Raw genomic sequence first — 20,554 nt, 5'->3', positions numbered from 1 at the left:
AACCCTCCCCTCTTCCTAACTTCCTTTTTAGTGTTGAGGACACCATCATCCTTCCAGTCATTCAAACTTGCAACCTACGTGTCATACTTGACTTCCTTTCCCTCATCCCTCAGTATATAATCTACTGCAAAAGGCTATTTAGCTTCATCACATCTCTCATATATGACCTCATCTGTTCTCTGACGTTACTGCCACCCTGGTGTAGGCCCTCATCTCATATCTGGACTATAGCAGTAGCCTAGTGGTTGGTTTGTCTGCTATGAATCTCTCCCCACTTTAGTTATCCTCCATTTAGCTGTCACAGTAAGCTTCATGAAGTTCAAGTCTGACCGTGTGACTTCCCTCCTTAATAAACACCAGTGGCTCCCTGTCACTTCCAGGATCAACAAGGACTTTCAAAGCCTGTAACCTCCTCCTGCCTACCTTTCTAGCCTTCTTTTACCTCCCTCCCCCGCCTACAAAAGCTACAGAGGTCAAGAAGGATGAAGATTGAGAGAAGTTCATGAGATCGCTGATAAAGAATGAAACCATTCCAATACCAATATACATGTACTAGACCCCTGGCTGTTTTACAGATGTGGCTGCGTAGGACGTTTATGTTAGACCAAACAGCTTTTGTAATCCCCAGAAGAGGCAACAATGATGATTGTAGATAAAGGTAGTCAAGGCCCTCTGCCGTTTCTTTGCCCAACTCAGGAAGGTCCGAGGCGTACTTACCATCTGTCTCAATTTCCTCAGCTGTAAAATTGAAATAATAATCGCATCTACATCACTGGATTATGAAGACCAAAGGAGGGACTATGTGGCAAACAATAAAGTGCTACGTATGTGCGAGCTATCATCATCATCATCATCATTATTATTCTTTAACACTACATTCTTATTTTAGGGAATATGGCTCAGTGTTAAAAGATGAATGTATGGCTGTTAGTGTTTCTTGGTAGGCTTTGAAAAGTCAAAATACTATGTCAAAAGTGACCAAAAAGCTCATACCCCTTTTCTTCTAAGCAGTGAAGAAGATAAAATAGAGCAGCCAATACTATGGAGAGTTTCTCCATTTTTATTATATTTTAAAATCCAAGTTAATGAAAGTCTGTTATATGTTATCCCATTTATTCTCTTCATTTTACAAATTGAAAATCAAGACACAGAGAGTAATCAGATTGTTTAGACTCAGCTACCAATAGCTGTGTGATCAATAGACCTGAGGTGTCTCCAACCTTGAGGTATCTCCACTTTTACTCCACTAATCAGTTAACTCCACAGATATTCTGCTTACTCTGATGAATGATGTTTCTCATAGAAACATTTAGTGATATTTTTTAAACATTTTATTTATTTTTATTTTTAGGCTTTGTGTTTAGTGAATCAGAAGGTTCTGCGCTGGAACAATTTGAAGGTGGACCCTGTGCAGTTATTGCTCCTGTTCAGGTAACATGTGCTGGTGATGATTTACAAAATGCATGGTGAGAAGACTCAGTGTTAAATCTGGGGGTTGTTTGTTTTTGTAAGGGGTTAGTCTGGGCCTGTGGTTGCATAAGCAGTGTGTATATCTCTGGGCATTTCACCCATAACTTACAATTCTAGAAAGCTTCCTGAGGCATTGAAGTTAAGTTGTTTGCCCAGGGTCACACAACCAGTGATGTGTCAGAAGCAAATCTTGAACCCTGGTCTTTTTGCCTTCAAGGCTGGCCCTCTAGCCATTATTCCTATGCCACACTGCCTCTCATGTTTTTGTTACAAAAGTCTGTATAACTGTTAATCATGGACATAAGGCTCTCAGTCAACTTGAGTCTGTATCAGTTGCTATATAAGCCTAAAGGGGAAAAATGCTGATTTGTAATGTGTGCTTTCAGTGTCCATACATGCACTTCTTTGAATACGTAAAGAGAAATTTATTTATACTATACTTCACCATGATAGGAACAGATTTTTATTTACGTAGCACTTAAAAGTTTGCAAAGTACCTTTTCGCTGTTATCTTATTTGAGATTCATAACAACCATGTGAGATAGGGAAACTGAGCTTCAGAGAGGCAACATGACTTGTTCCTGGTCACAGAACTAAGCAGAGTTAGGACTCAAATCTTTTTAGTACCAAGACCAGCATATTTTCCAGTATACCAGTCTGCTTACTATGTACAGATAGCAACTTATATTATAGATTAGTCAGTCAATAAAAGTTTCCTAAGTACCTGCTACGTGCCAGGCACTATGCTAAATGCTTGGCATACAGATACAAAAAAGAAAATCCTTGTCCCCAAGTTGCTTATAATCTACTGAGGAAGACAACACAAAAGGAAAGTGAAAGGGAAGGTGGGTGGAGAATAGACGGCTGGCCTGGGCACCCTCCTTAAAATGGAATTTTTAAGAGGAGCTCTTCACTCTCCAGTCGGAGGAGTGCTAGAGGCAGAAGATATTGATGTGGTGTGAGTACAAAGGTTGATGCGGTCTTTCTGGGATGATGAGGTTCCTGGGGACATGATGGAGAAGTCCAAAGAAAACACGTGATTGTTAAGCCTCTTGCCTTCCTTTGTTTCCATTTGTTGAGCTAACATGGCTGACAGAAAAAAGAGCTAGTATTATATAAATGTATAATGTATACACAAAATATATCATCTTATGTAATACATAAGTATATAATATGCAATTACAGTGTTTTTGAACTTGTCAATGCTATAGCTATAACTTTAAATCGATTTTATTAATAAAAAAGTCAGTTCTAATAAAAAAAGCTAAAAGTATATTTCACATTGGGGAAATTTCAATTCAGCAAAAACTTTTAAAGCATAATTAAAAGATCTGAACAGAGAAATGAGTTACATCACTTATACTTTAAAATTAGAGATTGACATTTGAGTTTTTGCTATGTTTATGTATCCTAATAATTGTTGCTTTAATTTCATAAAGGCATTTCTTTTGAAGAAGCTATTGTTTACTTCTGAAAAGTCTTCTTGGAGAGATTGCCAAGGTATTTTTTTAATAATTATTCATCTTGATTTTTTAAACTTATTTTAAATGCATTTACCTAATCAACAAGTATATTATAATTATATCACTTTTAAAAAATAGGTTTTTACATTTTACAAAATACATTTTCTCAGTTGATTCCCAGTTTGGCTGACCAATTAGGTATTATCCTAATTTTACAGATGAGGAAACTGAGACTAAGAAAACAAAACTTGTAACAACAGTTAGTAGACAGTACTGAGACTCAGACGCATATGTATTCTTGGTCTATACCATATACTCTTTCCAGTGCACCATTCAACCTTAACTGAGATCTCAAAAAAAAAAAAAATCCACAGTTCTTACTCTAAAATAAGATTTTCTTAATTTATAACTTTTCCTATTTAGTCTTTCATTTGAAAATATTTATAAAACAGTAAAATTATATTAAGAAATACAAAGAATATGTAATTTTTCTAAATTCACATATAATTGCTGTTTTACCACTGAATACATACTTGACTATAAATACAAAATTTTTACAAGACATGGTAATGCATACTTTCGGTAAGCAAAAAATTCTAGTGTCGACATAACTCTTTTAAAACAGATATGATATTCAAATTCAAATCCCTTTCAGAATACATGGGTTCCAAATATAAAAGTGCTTTTTTTTTCTAGATTTCCAAATACCATGGTTTTAACTAAAGATCCTGGTTGAATCTTACCTTTATACTGTAGATATTACAGGCTTGGCAGCCCTTCCATAACTGGAGATGTCACATGTCACGGTATCAGGTGTTTAAACCTTGCTTCCCAGAATCCTCTCATAGGCACTTAACAAATGCGTGTCAATTGGTTGACTGAGCCTATTTTTTATGAGCGCTACAAAGAAGTAGAAAATGAAACATGAACACCTTTAAAAACAAACATAATATTCTGAAAATGTGATCAGTCAGTGACTACTTAAAATTTTGTAGTATTTCTAATACACACTCATATACACTGCAATTTCCCCATAATTTAGAACACTGCATGAATTCCTTAATTTGTCCCTTTAATTTATAAAAACATTTCAGAAAAGAAATTTTCTCTTTTCATTACTTCTTCCCTCCTTTGTTGCCACCATTCATCCCTGCTATCATCCTGTATCTCTTCTGTCCTCTGTAGCCAAACTCCTCAAAAAAGCTGCCAACAATAGATGCCTCCACTTACTTTCCTTTCACTCTCTTTCTAAACCCTCAAATCTAGCTTCTGGCCTTATCATTCTACCAAAACTGCTCTCTCCGGTCAGTAATACGGCCTTTTCTCAATCCTTATTCTCCTTGACATTTTTGCAGCCTTTGACATTGTTGATCACTCTCCCCTCCTTGATACTCTTTTCTCTCTAGGTTTTCAGAACGCCCCTCCCTCCTATATCACCACCAGCCTGTCTGACCACTCCTTTTCTGTCTTCTTTGGTGGATTCTCCTCCAGATCATACCCCCTAACAGTAGATATCTCTCAAGGTTCTGTCCTGGGTCCTATCAGCTCCTGTGGATTTAATTACCATCTTTATGCTTGTTGTTCAGGTGTTTCAGTCATATCCAATTCTTCATGACCCCATTTGGGGTTTTCTTGGCAAAGATACCAAAGTGGCTTGCCATTTCCTTCTCCAGTTCACTTTACAGATGAGGAAACTGAGGCCAATGGTGTTAAGTGACTTGCCCAGGGTCACACAGCTAGTATATGTCTGAAACCACATTTGAACTCAGGTTTCCCTGACTCCAGGCCCAGCACTTTATTTACCTTTATGCTAATGACTCTCAAATCTACCTATCCTGCCACAAATTCTCTGCTGACTTCCAGTCTCAGACCTCCAGCTGCCTTTCAGACATCTCTTGGGTGTCCAGCAGACATCTTAAACTCTATTTATCTAAAATGTAACACATTATCTTTCCCCCAAGTCCTTCTCACCTCCTACCTTCTCAGTTACTGTTGAGGACAATACCATTCTCCTAGTCCCTCAGGCTCCCAGCCTAGGAGTCATGCTGGATTTCTCACTCTTTCCCTTTATATCCAAGCTGTTGCCAAGACCTATCTATTTTACCTTTGCAACATCTCTTGAACACTTCCTCTTCTCTCCTCTGACACTGTCCTTACTCTGGTGCAAGCCCTCATCACCTCACATCTTGATTACCACAATAACCTGTTGGTGGCTCTGCCTTCCTCAGGTCTCTCCCCACTCCAGTTCATTCTCCATTCAGCCACTAGAGTGATTTCTCTGTAGCTCAGGTCCGATCATGTTACACCCTACTCAGTGAACTCTAAGGGATTCCCATTGCCTCAAAGACCAAATACAAAATGGTTTATTTGCCATGCAGAGCACTTCAAAGCCTAGTCTCCTGCTACCTTTCCAGTCTTCATACACCTTATTCCACAATGTGTATGTACTGTTCAACCCAGTGATACTGGCCTCTGGCCATTCCACAAGCAAGACATTCCCTCTCAGTGCCACATATTTTCTGACTGTCTCTGATGTCTGGAACAATCTTCTTCCTTAACTCTGACTGCTGAGGTGTCTTTTAAGTTACAACTAAAATCCCACCTTCTACAGAACCTTCCCCATCCCCTCTTGATTCCTTTGCCTTGCCTGTTAATTATTTCTATTTATCCTGTATAAAGACAGACAGACGTACATATAACCCTACACAGAAACACACATACATTTTGATGGTATTTTAATTTGTGACAAGATAACAGTGTTTAATCTTTTTTTTATGGGCAGTAGTTACAACTACTTTATAACTTGTGTCAATTTTAGAGGAAGAACGGAAGGATCTTCTTTGTCATACCCTGTGTGATATTTTAGAAACTGCCTGCTCTGACAACTCTGGGTCTTACTGCTTGGCAGCATGGATAAGAGGAAAGACCGCTGAAGACACTGCAAGTATTTCTGAAGGCCCTGCTGAGTCTAGTTGTCGAGAGGAACATACTTGTAAGATGCTTTTTTATTTTGTTCCCAGTGTTATTTTGCTCTTAATTTAAACTTTTTACAGTTTAAAAAATAAAAAAATTCTTGTTTTCATGGGGTATCTTCATTTGTAAGCCTGCATTTAAAGTCTGAATACTAATACTTTTTGAATAAATTTTCTATTCATCTAGAGACAAGAGAGGACACTAGCTTTCTTTTAGTAGTCCTCTTTCATTTTTACTTTTCCAAAAAGGAAAAATGCATCTATCAAAGGCAATGATGTTTTAATTCTGGTTATCTTCTTCATTACTGTCTGTTGTGCTTTTCAAGCTTCATCCTGTGAGCTCCGTCTATTAAAGTATCTCTTACTATACACCTTCATCCTTACTTGTAATTAACATTCTTCTTTGGCATTCCAAAAGAGAAAATTAAGATAATCTATAGTAAAGTACCTACTATACTTCATAAAAAAAATTATGTGTTTTTTATATCTTTCCTAGAATAAAATTAGGGGAAATTTTCCACAAGACATTTCTTAGCAGATTATGTCAATATTATTTGTCTGTATTGTTTATACAAAACTGAAATTCTTCTTGAAACATTTGGCATTACTGTCCACATGATTTTAAAAGCGAATTAAAAAAAAGTTTAAAAGTGCCCTTATTTAAGTATATCAAAATGCAGAGTGGTGACTTCTGTGTCTAAACTGATAATCCAAGAAATTCTTAACTATTTTTATTATCCATTATTTTTTTTTATCCTGAAGGTGGACTCTACCTCTCTGTATTTCATAGCCAATTGACTTATTCTCTAAATTGATGAATTTTATGATGTGTAATCTTCTAGTGGTATAGAAGCCACTTCTATGTTTTTGTTTCAAGATATTAAATTTCTTACAGAAGTCAGTTGATAGCTATAAAGACTTAGTTTTTATACTAAAATCAGCTTTACATATCGTCTTGTAGAATATTTTTTCTATTTTTAGGCATTTTACACTATTCTAATTTGTAGCCAAAGAAACCACAGTACTAAAGAAACTTGGAAACTCTCCTTCCCTTTCTCTTTCTGAGTCCCTGTCCTTTTCCTCTCTCCCTTCTCCTCTCTCTCCCTCCAAATTGGGTGCCAGATTTCTAAAAAGTAATTTTTTTATCCTTATGACATCCATCCTGATTCTTAAATAATCACATCCCACTGGATTATGGCTACTGTTTAATGTAATTATTTACCACATTTCACTTCTAAAATTAAAACATGATGAGCTTGATTAATTTGTTGTGTCTTTGTCCCAAGTGCATTTACAATAAAGTATTACACTATTAAACTAATGAAAAGAAGATATTTCCTGTTTCTGTTCAGAAAGATGACCCTTCAAATTATTCAGATTATTTTTGTAGTTGATAAATGTGTCAAGCGGAAAATTTAATGTTTATCAGATGGGTGAAAATGATAGACCTACTTATGACTTATCTTGAAACAATTATGTGTATTGCTTTATAGGGTACATATAAAGATCATTTAAATAGTTAATATATTCTCAGTTTGAGATATAGATGGTATGTGGGTATTCAAAGTATTTAGTTTCAAACTTATTTAAATGACCATTAATCAAATATATTCTTTTAATGAGACTAATTCAAATGAGTGCCAAGATACTTGCTGTCATTCTGAAGTCTTCTATGTAGTAAATTGATATTCTACTGTACTTGCTGCCTCATTTTAAAAGTGATAGCTCAATATGATATTTCATTGAAACTGCTTTTTTTAAAAAAAATTTAAAATATTGTTATCTTTATCCTCAAAAATAGTTCCCAAATTTTGGAGGGTTTGTTTTTGTTTTTATCAGGAAATTTTGAAAATTTATCTTAGATGCTTAAAAGTAAACTGGACTTATGTGAAATATTATTTCATCATAAATATTTTCTTGTGCCTGTTATTTCCCTTCTTCTATGCTTTGTTCTGTTTCTTGTATTTCCGTAGTATCTTTCCATTATTCTTGCCTGCTAAGCTGGGTTTTTTTGCTTTACACTTTACTCTAAATTAACTCTTTTGTGTCTGCTTTCATGGAATACACCCCAATAAAAATCATTGAGATTGTTAGCCACTAGAATTAGTCATATTTGTATAAAAATAGGCACAATCTTTAACATTTTAGTATAAACTATTTGTTTGGTTTTTGTTCTGAATTGCATATTTTACTCTCTGTAAGCGCACCAATTTCACTGGCTTATGTGATGTATACTTGTGGCTTGTTAGTAAATGCACACTTGTTTGCAATATTAGAGTCTCAGGTTCAATTACAACTCGTTTCCATTATAAGTGATATATTTGATATATGAATGAATCTTTCAACTTATTTATTAAAATATCTAAAGTATTTGTCTTTTCAAAAGAAAACAAGATTTCAAAGTATTATCCAAATGTAACTTCAGGTCAGGTTTAAACTGTGAATTCAGAATGAATCAGCAGTAATTTTCATAGCTGGTCATTGAGAAACCTTGTTCACTAAGTCTAATTATCTTTTAATACTAGAATTTAAGGCCTCTTTATTTTAAATGAAATGAGGCATTTCCATTGCACAGGATGCTTAAGGATGTTGTTTCCTTTATTTTATTATTTTGGTTTTTTATTTATATTTGCATATTCTTAAAATATAATTTAAAGAGGTAAATTGACAAAAGCACTCAAAAGTTGTATGAATGATTGCAAGGAAACAGATCTAAAGCAGTTGTTGAACCTGTATAGACTCAGAATGCTGTGTCTTTTTCTAGACAGTTGAGGCATGTAAACACAAAAAATTAATAAGATAAGGAAAAAATAGTAATGAATGGGCATTTTGCAATGGATGACACAATTTAAAAGATGTCACAAGTAATTTTTAAAAGCAGTCTTATTACTAAATAGAATGTTAGATATTTTAACTTTTAAAAAATAGAAATCTTATGTTTACAAAATGATGGTAGTTGCTTTTCTTTAAAAGGTAGTTTTTTTTTTTTAAGCTGATTGTAAAGTGTAACTTAGTTAACATGGCTATTCAAAAAATTTACATGTCTGAATTTATGCTTACAATTATAAATTGGACAAAAAACTAACCTGAAATTTCTTCACGTTCTGCAAGCCCTAGTAGCTTAGCTTAATTAAAAGGAAATGTTTTTATCAAGCTACTATTTTGTAATTTGTGTCAAAAATATCTTAATTTTAATCACAATAATTTAAATGCCAAAATGTTTTATTTCTTCATATAATAATAAAATTGAAGATAAACTGGGAACTTTAAGATGGGGAAGGAAATAGGAGACATTATGTTTGAAGCTTGAAAATATTTATAGCTTGCTGTGTGTATCTTGTGTCATTTATTTGCCATGTGTAGTGCTGAAAAGTGTCTTTTATGTATAGCTGCCTTGGCTGTCGAAGAGCTTGGCTTTGAGCGGTTTCATTCATTAATTCAGTAAGTAACACATTGGAACATTTAAAATACTTATCTTGTGGGCACATTACTTTTTGGTGTTCATTCATGCTATGGTAAGGGGAAAGGTGCTTAAAAAACATAGTACTGAAACTGTTGAGTGTGGATTTTAAATGAATACTTTAAGGATAATTTTTCTGTGTTGTATTTAAAGGACAGGAAGTAGTGGTGTACTGATATATTAAGATTTACCCAAATCCTAATTAAGTATCTAAATGTATATTATTCACTGAAATCTATTTTCATAGGCAAAATGGAAAAATATAATTAATGCTAAATAGCAAATATCCTTACCCCGAGAGAATGGAAAGATTTATATGGCCCTAACTTCTTTGTAGAACTACAAATCTCTTTATTAAACTCTTTATTACATGTTAAAAGAGTAGATATGCTTCCTTATTAGAATTTATTAAGATGAAGCTTGCATCAGAATTTAGAGGTCACTTTCTTTGAAATTAGCTCGGTTGTGACTTGGTTTTTCATATCTACAATAAATACTTTTTGAATATTTCAAGTTATTTCAATTTTTTTAAACTATACCTGTGATTCCATGTCTATAGGAAACTTCCAGTAGTTTTTTTTTTAACCATTTCAAGTATGCTGCTTAGCAAAGGTTTTTTTAATATCAGAAATTCAAGATTCTTTTCTACTCAATTGCCTCAAAATAAAGCTGGTTATTTCCTAAATTATATATTATTGGATAATGTTATTAATCCCAGACATTACCCAGCCTTTATAATGCATAGAACAGAGAGGTAGAGATGGTCCCTGCCAAGTAGGATTTCTGTCTTAACTTCATATGTTAGGTAAAACCAATAGTCAGCTCATCTCTGCTAATAGATAGGATTGTAAGAGAGTCTTTTTAATACTCAGTATCTTATTTGTTATGGTTTTTAAAACATATAAAGCAATTTAAAATCTCAGTATTCCACCTTTTCCTTGATTGTTGGTTTATACTATTTTATGAATAAATTACTAATATTCATTTCTCTTTTTTCCTCCTCAGCAAAAGGTCATTCAAAAGTTTTCCTGAACTAAAAGAAGCTATTTGGGATCAATATTCCATGTGGGCAAACAAATTTGGAGTATTGCTTTTTCTGTATTCTGTGATACTCACAAAGGTTTGTTTAAGAAGTCAATTCTTATGACTTTTATTATTTCAGTTCAGTACTTTCTTACCTTTTAGAGATGAATCTGAATTCAACATTATTTAGTTCCAAGGTTTAGATGTTTTCGTTTTAAAGTTTAGATGCAGCTATATTCTGCTTCATACTATATTGAGAAATCCTCATCCACTTACTCTTTAACCCTTGAAGAGTTGGCTTCCCCACCCTTAGACACTATAGTGAAGTCACTGGTGGAGATTGCCTTTCTAATGACCAAATCCAGAGGCTTTTTCTGAATGTTTGTTCTCTTTGATCTCTTTAAAGCATTTTGACTCTTTTCCCCACTGCCTCTTACTGAAAATTTTCTTTTCTGAGTTTCTGTCCAAGTTCAATGATCAGTTCCATCTGTTCTCTTTCTCCAGTTCTGGTTCCTCATCTTTAATTTCTTATTGATCATTTTCACTTTAATATCCTATTATTTCCTGAAATGCTCCAAGTCTAAATAGAACTCATCATTACCCCAAAATCATTTTTCCTCCTGGCCACCATGTTTCTGCCAGTCATTCTCAGAATCGTATAAGTTCAAAACCACAATGATTCTTAATAACCTTTTTACCTTTCTTCTTTAACCCCAATATTGAATCAGTCAGCAAGTCCCACTGATTATTTGTTCATAATATCTCCTACATCTGCCCCTTTTAATTCCCACTTTCACCATCTTAGTAAAGATCCTTATAGTAATAACTGTAGTCATTACCTCCTCACTTTTCTCCCTGCCTCAGATCTCTTTACACTCCAGTCTGTCTTGTACCCAACCCTCAGATTGGTTTTCCTAATTACTGTTTTGATCAAAAGCTTATCATGATTCTCCCCATTGTTTAGGAGAGAACAATTCTGTAACATGGCATTTTAAATCCCTTTCTAAGATGGTCCCAACTTAATTTTTCATTCAAACCTCTCACAACTCACATACATGAACCCCTTACACATTGACTTATTTTTATAAACTGCTAGGACCATCTTATGTTGAGCTTATAACATTTTTCCTGCCTAATTTCTACCTGTCAGGCTTGAAGGATGCTTTATATGTGAAGACTTGTCAGATCATTTCAATCCAGTGATCTCTCCTATTTGGTACTTGCCATGTGCTTTTCAGCATTGTGGGTGATCAGTTAAATTCCTTAAGGTTACTTTGTATTTGCATCTTACTGCAGTATTTTGAGTGTTGGAGATAAGATACATTTGATATTGATCTGTTGCTACATTTTTGCAGAGAGCTATTAGCTTAATCCAACTACATCTTCATGCCAGTCTAGCATATCATCTGAATGAGTTTCTTTTTGTGACCAGTAGAATTATGGAAATTAAACATTTTGTATCTTCACTTGTTACATAAGTAAATATAGCCTACTTGGGGGATTAGGAAGTTGCATGCTTTTTTTTTAGACAGTATTCAACTGTATTTTTAGGAGATTGTATTAATACAAAGTCAGAATCAACCCTTTCATTTTTTTTAACTCTACTGCATAACTAATGGTAAACATTTTTTTTTTAACTATGGGTAAGTTATTTTGCCAAGAACAGTTAATGTGTATTTTAAATACATAGTTTTATGAAATATGAAATTTGGGCATCTCCCATTTAGAAACCATAATCAAATGTATACCTCAGCAGATATATTAGATATGTAAACCGAGAGGCTGTGAGTCATATTTAATAGAATGCTGGGGTTGATGTTAAGACCTGGGTTCAAGCCCTGTCCTTGATGCATACTAGCTGCATGACCATGTACAAATCAAACCTCTCAATGACCCCAGGCAACTGTCTTGTACTGTACAAACAAATTAAATTCCCAGTTTGTATCAGTGGAAGCAGTTTCTACATCATATTTTCCCTACCAATAAAAGCACAAGTTGAGATTTCACTGCCCCTCCCCACAAAAAGTAAAATTAATATGGTAACTAATTTTTCTTCCTATTACCTCTTAAAATCAGGGCATAATTTTACTCTTGTAACACAAATATATTTTGTTGGAACCTCTTATAGACCCCCAAAAGATAATTTTGGGACATGTTTTCCTTTTCAATAAAGTTCCTCATTCTTTCTACTTGAGATGTCTTTAACTAAAAAAGGCATTTATTTTTCCTGTTTGCTTATTTTATGTTAGGTATTGATCAGTGTAAAACACTTTTAATCTTATTTTTCAAAAAAATATGCCAATGAATTGTAATAATTGGTTTCTTTAGGGTATTGAAAACATAAAAAATGAAATTGAAGATTCAACAGAACCTTTGATAGATCCTGTATATGGACATGGCAGGTAATGAATTAAGATGTCTTAATATAGTCATGACCTAACATAAAACTCTGTACGAGGAGACAGTTAATAGTAGTACTGTTTTCACGAACAATGTTGTTCAGGAACGTGAACATCAACATAAGTCTTTTGTGACTTAATTTTCTTATGTATAAAATATTTAAATGAAGTTTTCTTCCATATATTAAACATATTTTACAGAATGATTTTTTTGCCTTTGAAAAATGAAATCTGGTGATTTTTAAAATTCTGTTTTGTTTCTGTTTCATAGATGAATATTTTTCTTTATTTTCCAAATAAAATTTACCCTTTCTTAAAAGTGGAAATCAGTAACAACTTCATCCCATCTCACTAACCTTTACTGTTTTACTAATTCTTCTTTCATTTTATTCTGTTTCCTTTATTCAAAATAATTTTTGAGAGATGTGGAAAGAAAACAGAGCAAAAAGATTAATCCTTTCCAGTACATTGATATATCATACTAGTAGCTTCCTATTTTCATGACATCATGCATGAATTCAGTGCGTGTACTATCAAAAATAAAGCTAGTAGCTTTAGTTATTCTTTCTAGATAATTTGGATATTCAGTAATGAAAGTAAATGGACTTAATATTAAATTATCAGTTCAACATTCTCTTCACTTGACTATACTATCTTTTGTAAAGGTCTTAAATTTATATAAAATATAGAGGACAGCGTACATTGTGAAGTAGTTATCTGTGTTGATTTTTAATGATCAGGTGACATTTTAGAAATGAAAAATTTTAAAATTAAGAGTACCCCCTGCCACCTTCCCCCCACCATAGCAAAATTCAATACAAAGAACTTAAAGTTAAATGTTTTGTGCCTTTGAAATAATTTTATTCAAAACAAATAGTTGTTTGCTGCCAGGTTTTTGTTTATTAATTATAGGTTTTTTTTATGTTAAATAGCCAAAGTTTAATTAACCTTCTACTAACTGGGCATGCTGTTTCTAATGTATGGGATGGAGATAGAGAGTGCTCAGGAATGAGTAAGTATATTTTTTGTTATTTGTATAATATTTTTCTGACTGTATAATTTTTGTCTAGTGTAAATTGATTATTTTTTCTGTCTGTTTTCTAGCTTTCCCTTACCTTGTAGAGGACAAGAGTGTCCCAATAGTAGAATGCTTTACAGGGTCAGAGGTACTTATAATCTACCTAATTTTCTTAAATTAAAATTATTTAAAAAAATCTAAGAGAAGCTACTGAGTTTTTTCTTTATAAACAAAAGTATATAGAGAACCATTATAAAAACCCACAATTTTTGGAATGCCTATGTCCTATTTTTTGTAAGTTAATGTTTTTGCTACTTTAAAATTTTTAGGATTTGTCTAATAATAAATCTGATCATTTCATTTCAGAAATCTTTACAATTTTTCCCCCATTTACTTTTACATGTTGCAGAAATAAGACTGTGAATATAACTTCTATGTGAAATAATTTAATCAGTCCATCTACTCAAGGAAAGACAATTTTTCATTTGGCCACAGCTAGAAATAGAATAGGCTTGACTTTCTGAAAGAACTACCTCAAGAATGCATGAGAAAGTAGGACAGTCATTGTCACATTTCTCTGGGATGCCTTTCAAAAAATGAAACTTAAATTATGGCGTTCTATAAGAATAAAGCCATACAACAATAACTGCATTTAAAATGATGACATGGTTTCTTTTTTAATCATTATTTTTACCATAAATGTGATTTTTTTTAACAGGACTTTATAAGGATGTCTTAGAAATGTTTTAGTGCCAGGTAGCTGAGAGAAGAGTTTCATGGAGAAAACTACAGAAACGTATATCCTCCCCTCTACCTAAAAGCTTAAAATCACCAAGTTCTAGAGCTAGAAGAGACCTTCAGGATCATCAGACTCATTTGCTTTGCAAATGAGGGAACTGAAGCCCAAGGAGGTTAAAGTGACTTATTAGCTAGTTACTGGCTAAGCTGGGAGGAGATTCTGATTTTCTTGACAATCTTAATTCGTTTTTCTCTCTACTTTGCTTCCAACTCCTTTTTCTCTTATTTGGTAACAAATAGACCCATTCCTTTGAGTCCCCCTGTCTCATATACTACACTGGAAATTAGATGGTATCCATCTCTGTATGTAGTCCCATCAGAAATATATTATTAGAAACCTTTGTTCATCAGAGTGGCAGACCTTTAGTGAGGAAGAAGATAATATTCATAGTTAGGAGATTCACAGTATACTGAAGAAAGTATAATTAGTGGCCTTGTGAATACATCCCCTTCATATAGATCCCTACCAGCAATAGCAAATCCATGCATTTAGCAGAATGATAAACAGTAAATTGTTAACTTTAGAGCCATGCAGTTCTGTGGCAGTTTCTTTCATTTGTCTTTCTTGTCCTCAGTCCAATTCAGGAGCATTATTAAGCATTTGCTTTTATAAGCTATTGTGCTAGGTGCTAAGAATACAAATATGAAAAATGAAATGATTCTTCCTTCCTTTGACCAGTGTAGGTGAGAGTGAGGTTCAAATGCCAGCTGCTTCTCCAGTCCCTTCCTGGTTGTTTGTATAAATGTGTAGTTGTGTACCCTGATTATGTGAAACTAATTTTCCTTAACTTTCCTTTTCCTTTCCCTGTGCTCCCTCCCTAATATATTTCTCTTCCTCTCTCTTTCCATTCTTCTTTTAAGATCAACAAGACTTTACAGAACCAGTCCTAGGTTTTGTCCCCTGATGATGATAGAGTTCAAAGGGGACAAGTACATCTTTCCATATTTGAATATAAGCAATTCATCCTTGCTTAATCTCATAAGATTTTTCATTTGTGTTTATCTTCTTTATGTTTCTCTTCACTCTTGAGTTTGAACTTCAGAGTTTCTACACAGCTCTGGTCTTTCCACCAGAAATGCTTGGAAGTCCTCTATCTCATTGAAGGTCAATTTTTTTTTTCTTGTAGGTTTATATTCAGCTTTTCTGAATAAATTATCTTTGCTCTAATTCTATATCCTTTGTTTCAGTAATATGGTATTCCAAGCTCTTTATTCATTTATAGCAGTGGCTACTAAATTATGTGATAGTGACTCTGGCACTTCAATACTTAAATTCTTTTCTTCTGGCTGTTTGAAATATTTTTTTTTCTTTGCCTTAGACACTAAATTTTAGAACTAATGTTCCTGGGAGTTCAGGTGATTCTTTCAGGAGGTGACCAGTGTGCTTAGTCCCCTGGTCCTAAGGGTCTTGGGCAATTTTCTTTTAAGATTTATTGAAATATGACTAGGCTCTTTTATTTTTGTCATGATGTTCAGGTAATCCAATGATTCTTTATTTTTTTTTCTCCTTAGTCTCTGTTCCAGGTGAATTGTTCTTGCTATGAGTGTTACCTTACATTTTTCTTTTATATTTTCAGTCTTTTCGCTTTATTTTAATATTTCTTGTCTCATGGAGTCATTGGCTTCAGTTTGGGCCATTCTAACTTAGTTTGTTGGGGAGACAAAATTTTGTACCTATTCTGCCAAACTGTTAATTCCCTTTCCAATTCTTTCTTCCATAGCTTTTGTTTCTTTTCTGTTTTTCCCCCTCTAATGCTCTCAATTCACTTATTAAAGCATTTTTCGCTACTTTTTTATTTTTATTTTTTTAATTTATTTTTAGTTTTCAACATTCATTTCCACAAGACTACAAGATTTTGAGTTGCAAATTTTCTCCCCATCTCTACCCTCCCCCTACCCCAAGATGGCATATATTCTGATTGCCCCTTTCTCCAGTCTGCCCTCCCATCTATCACCTGACTTCCCCTCCTTTATCCCCTATCCCCTTACTTTCTTGTAGGGCAAGATAGATTTCTGTACCCCATTGTCTGTATATCTTATTTCCCAGTTGCATGTAAAAACAGTTTTTTTAACATTTGTTTTTAGAACCTTGAATTCCAATTTCTCTCCCTTCTTCCCTCCCCCACCCACTCTCCTTGAGAAGGCAAGCAATTCACTATAAGTTATACATGTATCATTATGCAAAATACTTCCATAATAGTCATGTGGTGAAAGACTAACTATATTTCCTTCCATGCTATCCTGTCCCCCTTTATTCAGTTTTCTCCTTTGACCCTGTCCCTTTTTAAAAGTGTTTGCTTTTGACTACCTCCTCCCCCAATCTGCTCTCCCTTCTGTCATCCCCCTCCTCTTATCCCCTCCCACCAACTTTCCCTCCTTAAACCAAATCTGATGAGAGCAAGGTTCACTCATTCCCTTTCACCTACCCCTTCTTCCCTTCCATTATAACAGGTTTTTCTTACCACTTTTATGTGAGATAATTTGCCACATTCTATCTCCACCTTTCTCCTTTTCCCAATATATTCCTCTCTCACCCCTTAATTTTATTTTTTTAGGTATCATCTCTTTATATTCACCTCACCCTGTGCCCTCTGTCTATATATATATATATATATTCCCTTCTACTACCCTAATACTGAGAAAGGTCTTACGAGTTACAAATATCATCTTTCCATGTAGGAATGTAAATAGTTCAACTTTAGTAAGTCCCTTATGATTTCTCTTTTCTGTTACCTTTTCATGCTTCTCTTGATTCTTGTATTTGAAAGTCAGATTTTCTATTCAGCTCTGGTCTTTTCACTGAGAAAGCTTGAAAGTCCTCCATTTTGTTGAAAATCCATATTTTGCCTTGGAGCATGATACTCAGTTTTTCTGGGTAGGTGATTTCTTGGTTTTAATCCTAGCTCCGTTGACCTCTGAAATATCATATTACAAGCCCTTTGATCCCTTAATGTAGAAGCTGCTAGATCTTGTGTTATTCTGATTGTGTTTCCGCAATAATCAAATTGTTTCTTTCTGGCTGTTTGCAGTATTTTGTCCTTGATCTGGGATCTCTGGAATTTGTCTACAATATTCCTAGGAGTTTTCTTTTTGGGATCTTTTTCAAGAGGTGATCAGTGGATTCTTTCAATTTCTACTTTCTGGTTCTAGAATATCAGGGCAGTTTTCCTTGATAATTTCTTGAATGATGATGTCTAGGCTCTTTTTTTTGATCATGGCTTTCAGGTAGTCCAGTGATTTTCAAATTATCTCTCCTGTATCTCTTCTCCAGGTCAGTGGTTTTTCCAATAAGATATTTCACATTGTCTTCCATTTTTTCATTCTTTTGGTTCTGTTTTATAATTTCTTGATTTCTCATAGAGTCATTAACTTTCATTTGCTCCATTCTAATTTTTAAGGAATTATTTTCTTTAGTGGTCTTTTGGACCTCCTTTTCCATTTGGCCAATTCTGCTTTTTAAGGCATTCTTCTCCTCATTGGCTTTTTGGAGCTCTTTTGCCATTTGAGTTAGTCTGTTTTATAAGGTGTTATTTTCTTCAGTGTTTTGGGGGGGATCTCCTTTAGCAAGCCGTTGACTTGTTTTTCATCATTTTCTTGCGTCCCTCTCATTTCTCTTCCCAATTTTTCCTCTACTTCTCTAACTTGCTTTTCCAAATCCTTTATGAGCTCTTCCATGGCCTGAGACCAATTCATATTTTTCTTAGGGGCTTTTGATGTAGGATCTTTAAGTTTGTTGACTTCTTCTGGCTGTATGTTTTGATCTTCTTTGTCACTAAAGTCCTTTTGTGCTGCCTGCTCATTTTCCCAGCCAATTACTTGATTTTTGAGGTCTTCGTCAGGGCATGACTGCTTCCAGAGTGGAGAGTGCTCTGTCCCAAGCTTCAGGGGTTTGGCACTGCTGTTTTCAGTTACTTTTATTCTGAGGTGGTATGATACTCCTCTCCTGGCCTGTGCTCTGGCTTGTGAGTGCAAGCAGTTCTTTCTGCTATGTAACTACCAGAAAGACTCTCTCTCCACAGCCACTCCAAGCTCTGCCACACGCAGCGCTCCTCTTCCCCCAAGGACTGCCAACCAGGACTTTGACCTGCTATGTTGTCTTTGTTGTTTATGGGTTGAGAAGTCAGGAAACCACCACAGCTGCCAGTGATTCAGTGCCCTGAGGCATGCTCCACCCTTTCTGCTCTGGCCTGGTCTGTCCTGGAGCAGCCCACACCAGGTTGTGCTCTGCTCCCAGCACAGTATGGTAGACCATTCCTAACCACCATCCAGGCCATCTTGGGCTGGAGACTTGTTTCACTCTGTCTTTTCATGGGTTCTGTAGCCCTAGAATTTGTTTAGAGTCGTTTTTTACAGGTGTTTGGAGGGATTTGGGGGAGAGCTCAAGCAAGTCCCTGTTTGTACACCACCATCTTGGCTTCGCCCCCTTTCACTACTTTTTAAACTCTTGCTTCATCTCTTCTGGGAAATCAAGTTTAATTTATGCCCAGCTTGTGCTTTTCTTTGAGGCTTTGCATATGGGTATTTTATACTCATTTTCTTCTCTTTGTTTATCTTGAACATACCTGTCATTATAATAGCTTTTTATCGTGGGATTCTATTTTTGTTTGCTCATTCTCCCAGCTTTTGACTTCCAGCCTCCTGACTTTGGACCTGTCTGAGTAAGGCTCTGCACCCATCTGGAGGAATAACCTGGGCTGGTCCTATGGCTGTTTTCTTTGGGTATTATGTATTGTATTATTCTAGGATGTAAGACATAGCTCAGAATCAGAATCTGCAAGCTTTCAGTGCTCCCAAAATACCCTGATCCAGGACAAAATCTAATTGCTCTCACTCAGGTCTGAGTTCTGCAAGTTCTCAGCCTGGGATTAGAATTAAGTAAAAGTAGACACTAACATTACTGTGTGGTGTTGAAACTAAGAAGAAGGCTTCCATGGTGAGTAGATGGGTTTATAGGAAGATATGAACAAGAGTGATATGTGACGAGAAGGCTTGGGTGGGGGGAGGATGCCCATCATTGTGAAAATTGTTTCAGTTCTCTGAAATATGATACTACTACAAGCATATACAATCCAGGAAGCACCCCTTTCCTACCATTTGAGTGCTTAGAATATGAATGATCTCAGTATGCAACATTTTTTAAGTAATAGTTTTAATGAAAAATGTAAAGAAATGCTGTATATATGGAGATTATAAGATGATCTTGACATTATTAGAGATTCAAAGTATGAGCCAGAAGACTTTAAAAATAGGATTATAATTCTTAAAAAAATGAGATGAGAGGAAATGGGCCTTGAAAACCTTTAGTCATAGCCCTTATTCTATTTATATTTGCCCAGAATTATTAATTAGGATGAAATTTAATAAAGATAAATTAGAGCTTTATACAAGTTGAAAAATTAATTTTGTAAATACAAGGTAGGGCAGTTATGACTATATAACACTTCATTTGAAAAAGTTTGGGGGTTTTAATGGACTGCAAAGCTTGATAGATGTCAAAGGTATGCTATAGTGATGACAAAACAAAAACCAAAACCCTACTGAAATCTTAGACTGCATTAAGAGAGAGATAGTGTGCAGGACTAGTAAGACAATGGTCTCTTGCCCTAATCCAACCACTTTCCAAGTATTGTTTTTGGGTTTGGGTGTCACATTTTAAGAAAAAAAACTTTGATAAACTAAGGAGCATCCAGTAGAGGGCAGCAGGTATTATGAATCTTCAAGTTCATGGCATAATCTTTAGAAAGAACTAGGGATGTTTAGACTGAAGAAGATAAACTGTAAGAGGGACATGGTAGCTGTTTTCAAATATTTGAAGGATAGAGAGATTAGACTTGTTCTGGACCTCAGAGGACACAGCTAAGAGCACAACTAAGAGTAAAAGGTGCAAGGAGGCAAATTTTGGTATGGTGGAAAATAAAACTTCCTAAAAATTAGGGCCCGTCAGAATTTTA

General features: G+C 34.7%; 1 protein-coding gene across 2 annotated transcripts in view; it reads left to right on the top strand.

Moving 5' to 3' along the window:
* The window catches only part of MINDY3 (MINDY lysine 48 deubiquitinase 3), a 105,784-nt gene that overhangs the window by 8,374 nt on the left and 76,856 nt on the right, over window positions 1-20,554 (top strand). For both annotated transcript variants that reach the window (XM_036761285.1, XM_036761286.1), the window contains exons 2-8: window positions 1,352-1,431; window positions 2,910-2,970; window positions 5,752-5,925; window positions 9,295-9,346; window positions 10,371-10,485; window positions 12,717-12,790; window positions 13,720-13,799. In XM_036761285.1, coding sequence (XP_036617180.1) covers window positions 1,352-1,431; window positions 2,910-2,970; window positions 5,752-5,925; window positions 9,295-9,346; window positions 10,371-10,485; window positions 12,717-12,790; window positions 13,720-13,799 — 636 coding nt within the window. The remainder of the gene's footprint in view (window positions 1-1,351; window positions 1,432-2,909; window positions 2,971-5,751; window positions 5,926-9,294; window positions 9,347-10,370; window positions 10,486-12,716; window positions 12,791-13,719; window positions 13,800-20,554) is intronic.

The sequence above is a fragment of the Trichosurus vulpecula genome, chromosome 5, assembly GCF_011100635.1.
Source record: "Trichosurus vulpecula isolate mTriVul1 chromosome 5, mTriVul1.pri, whole genome shotgun sequence".
NCBI classification, from domain to species: Eukaryota; Metazoa; Chordata; class Mammalia; order Diprotodontia; family Phalangeridae; genus Trichosurus; species Trichosurus vulpecula.
The sequence above is the reverse complement of the archived record's forward strand: the minus strand, read 5'-3'. Positions and strand labels throughout refer to the sequence as shown.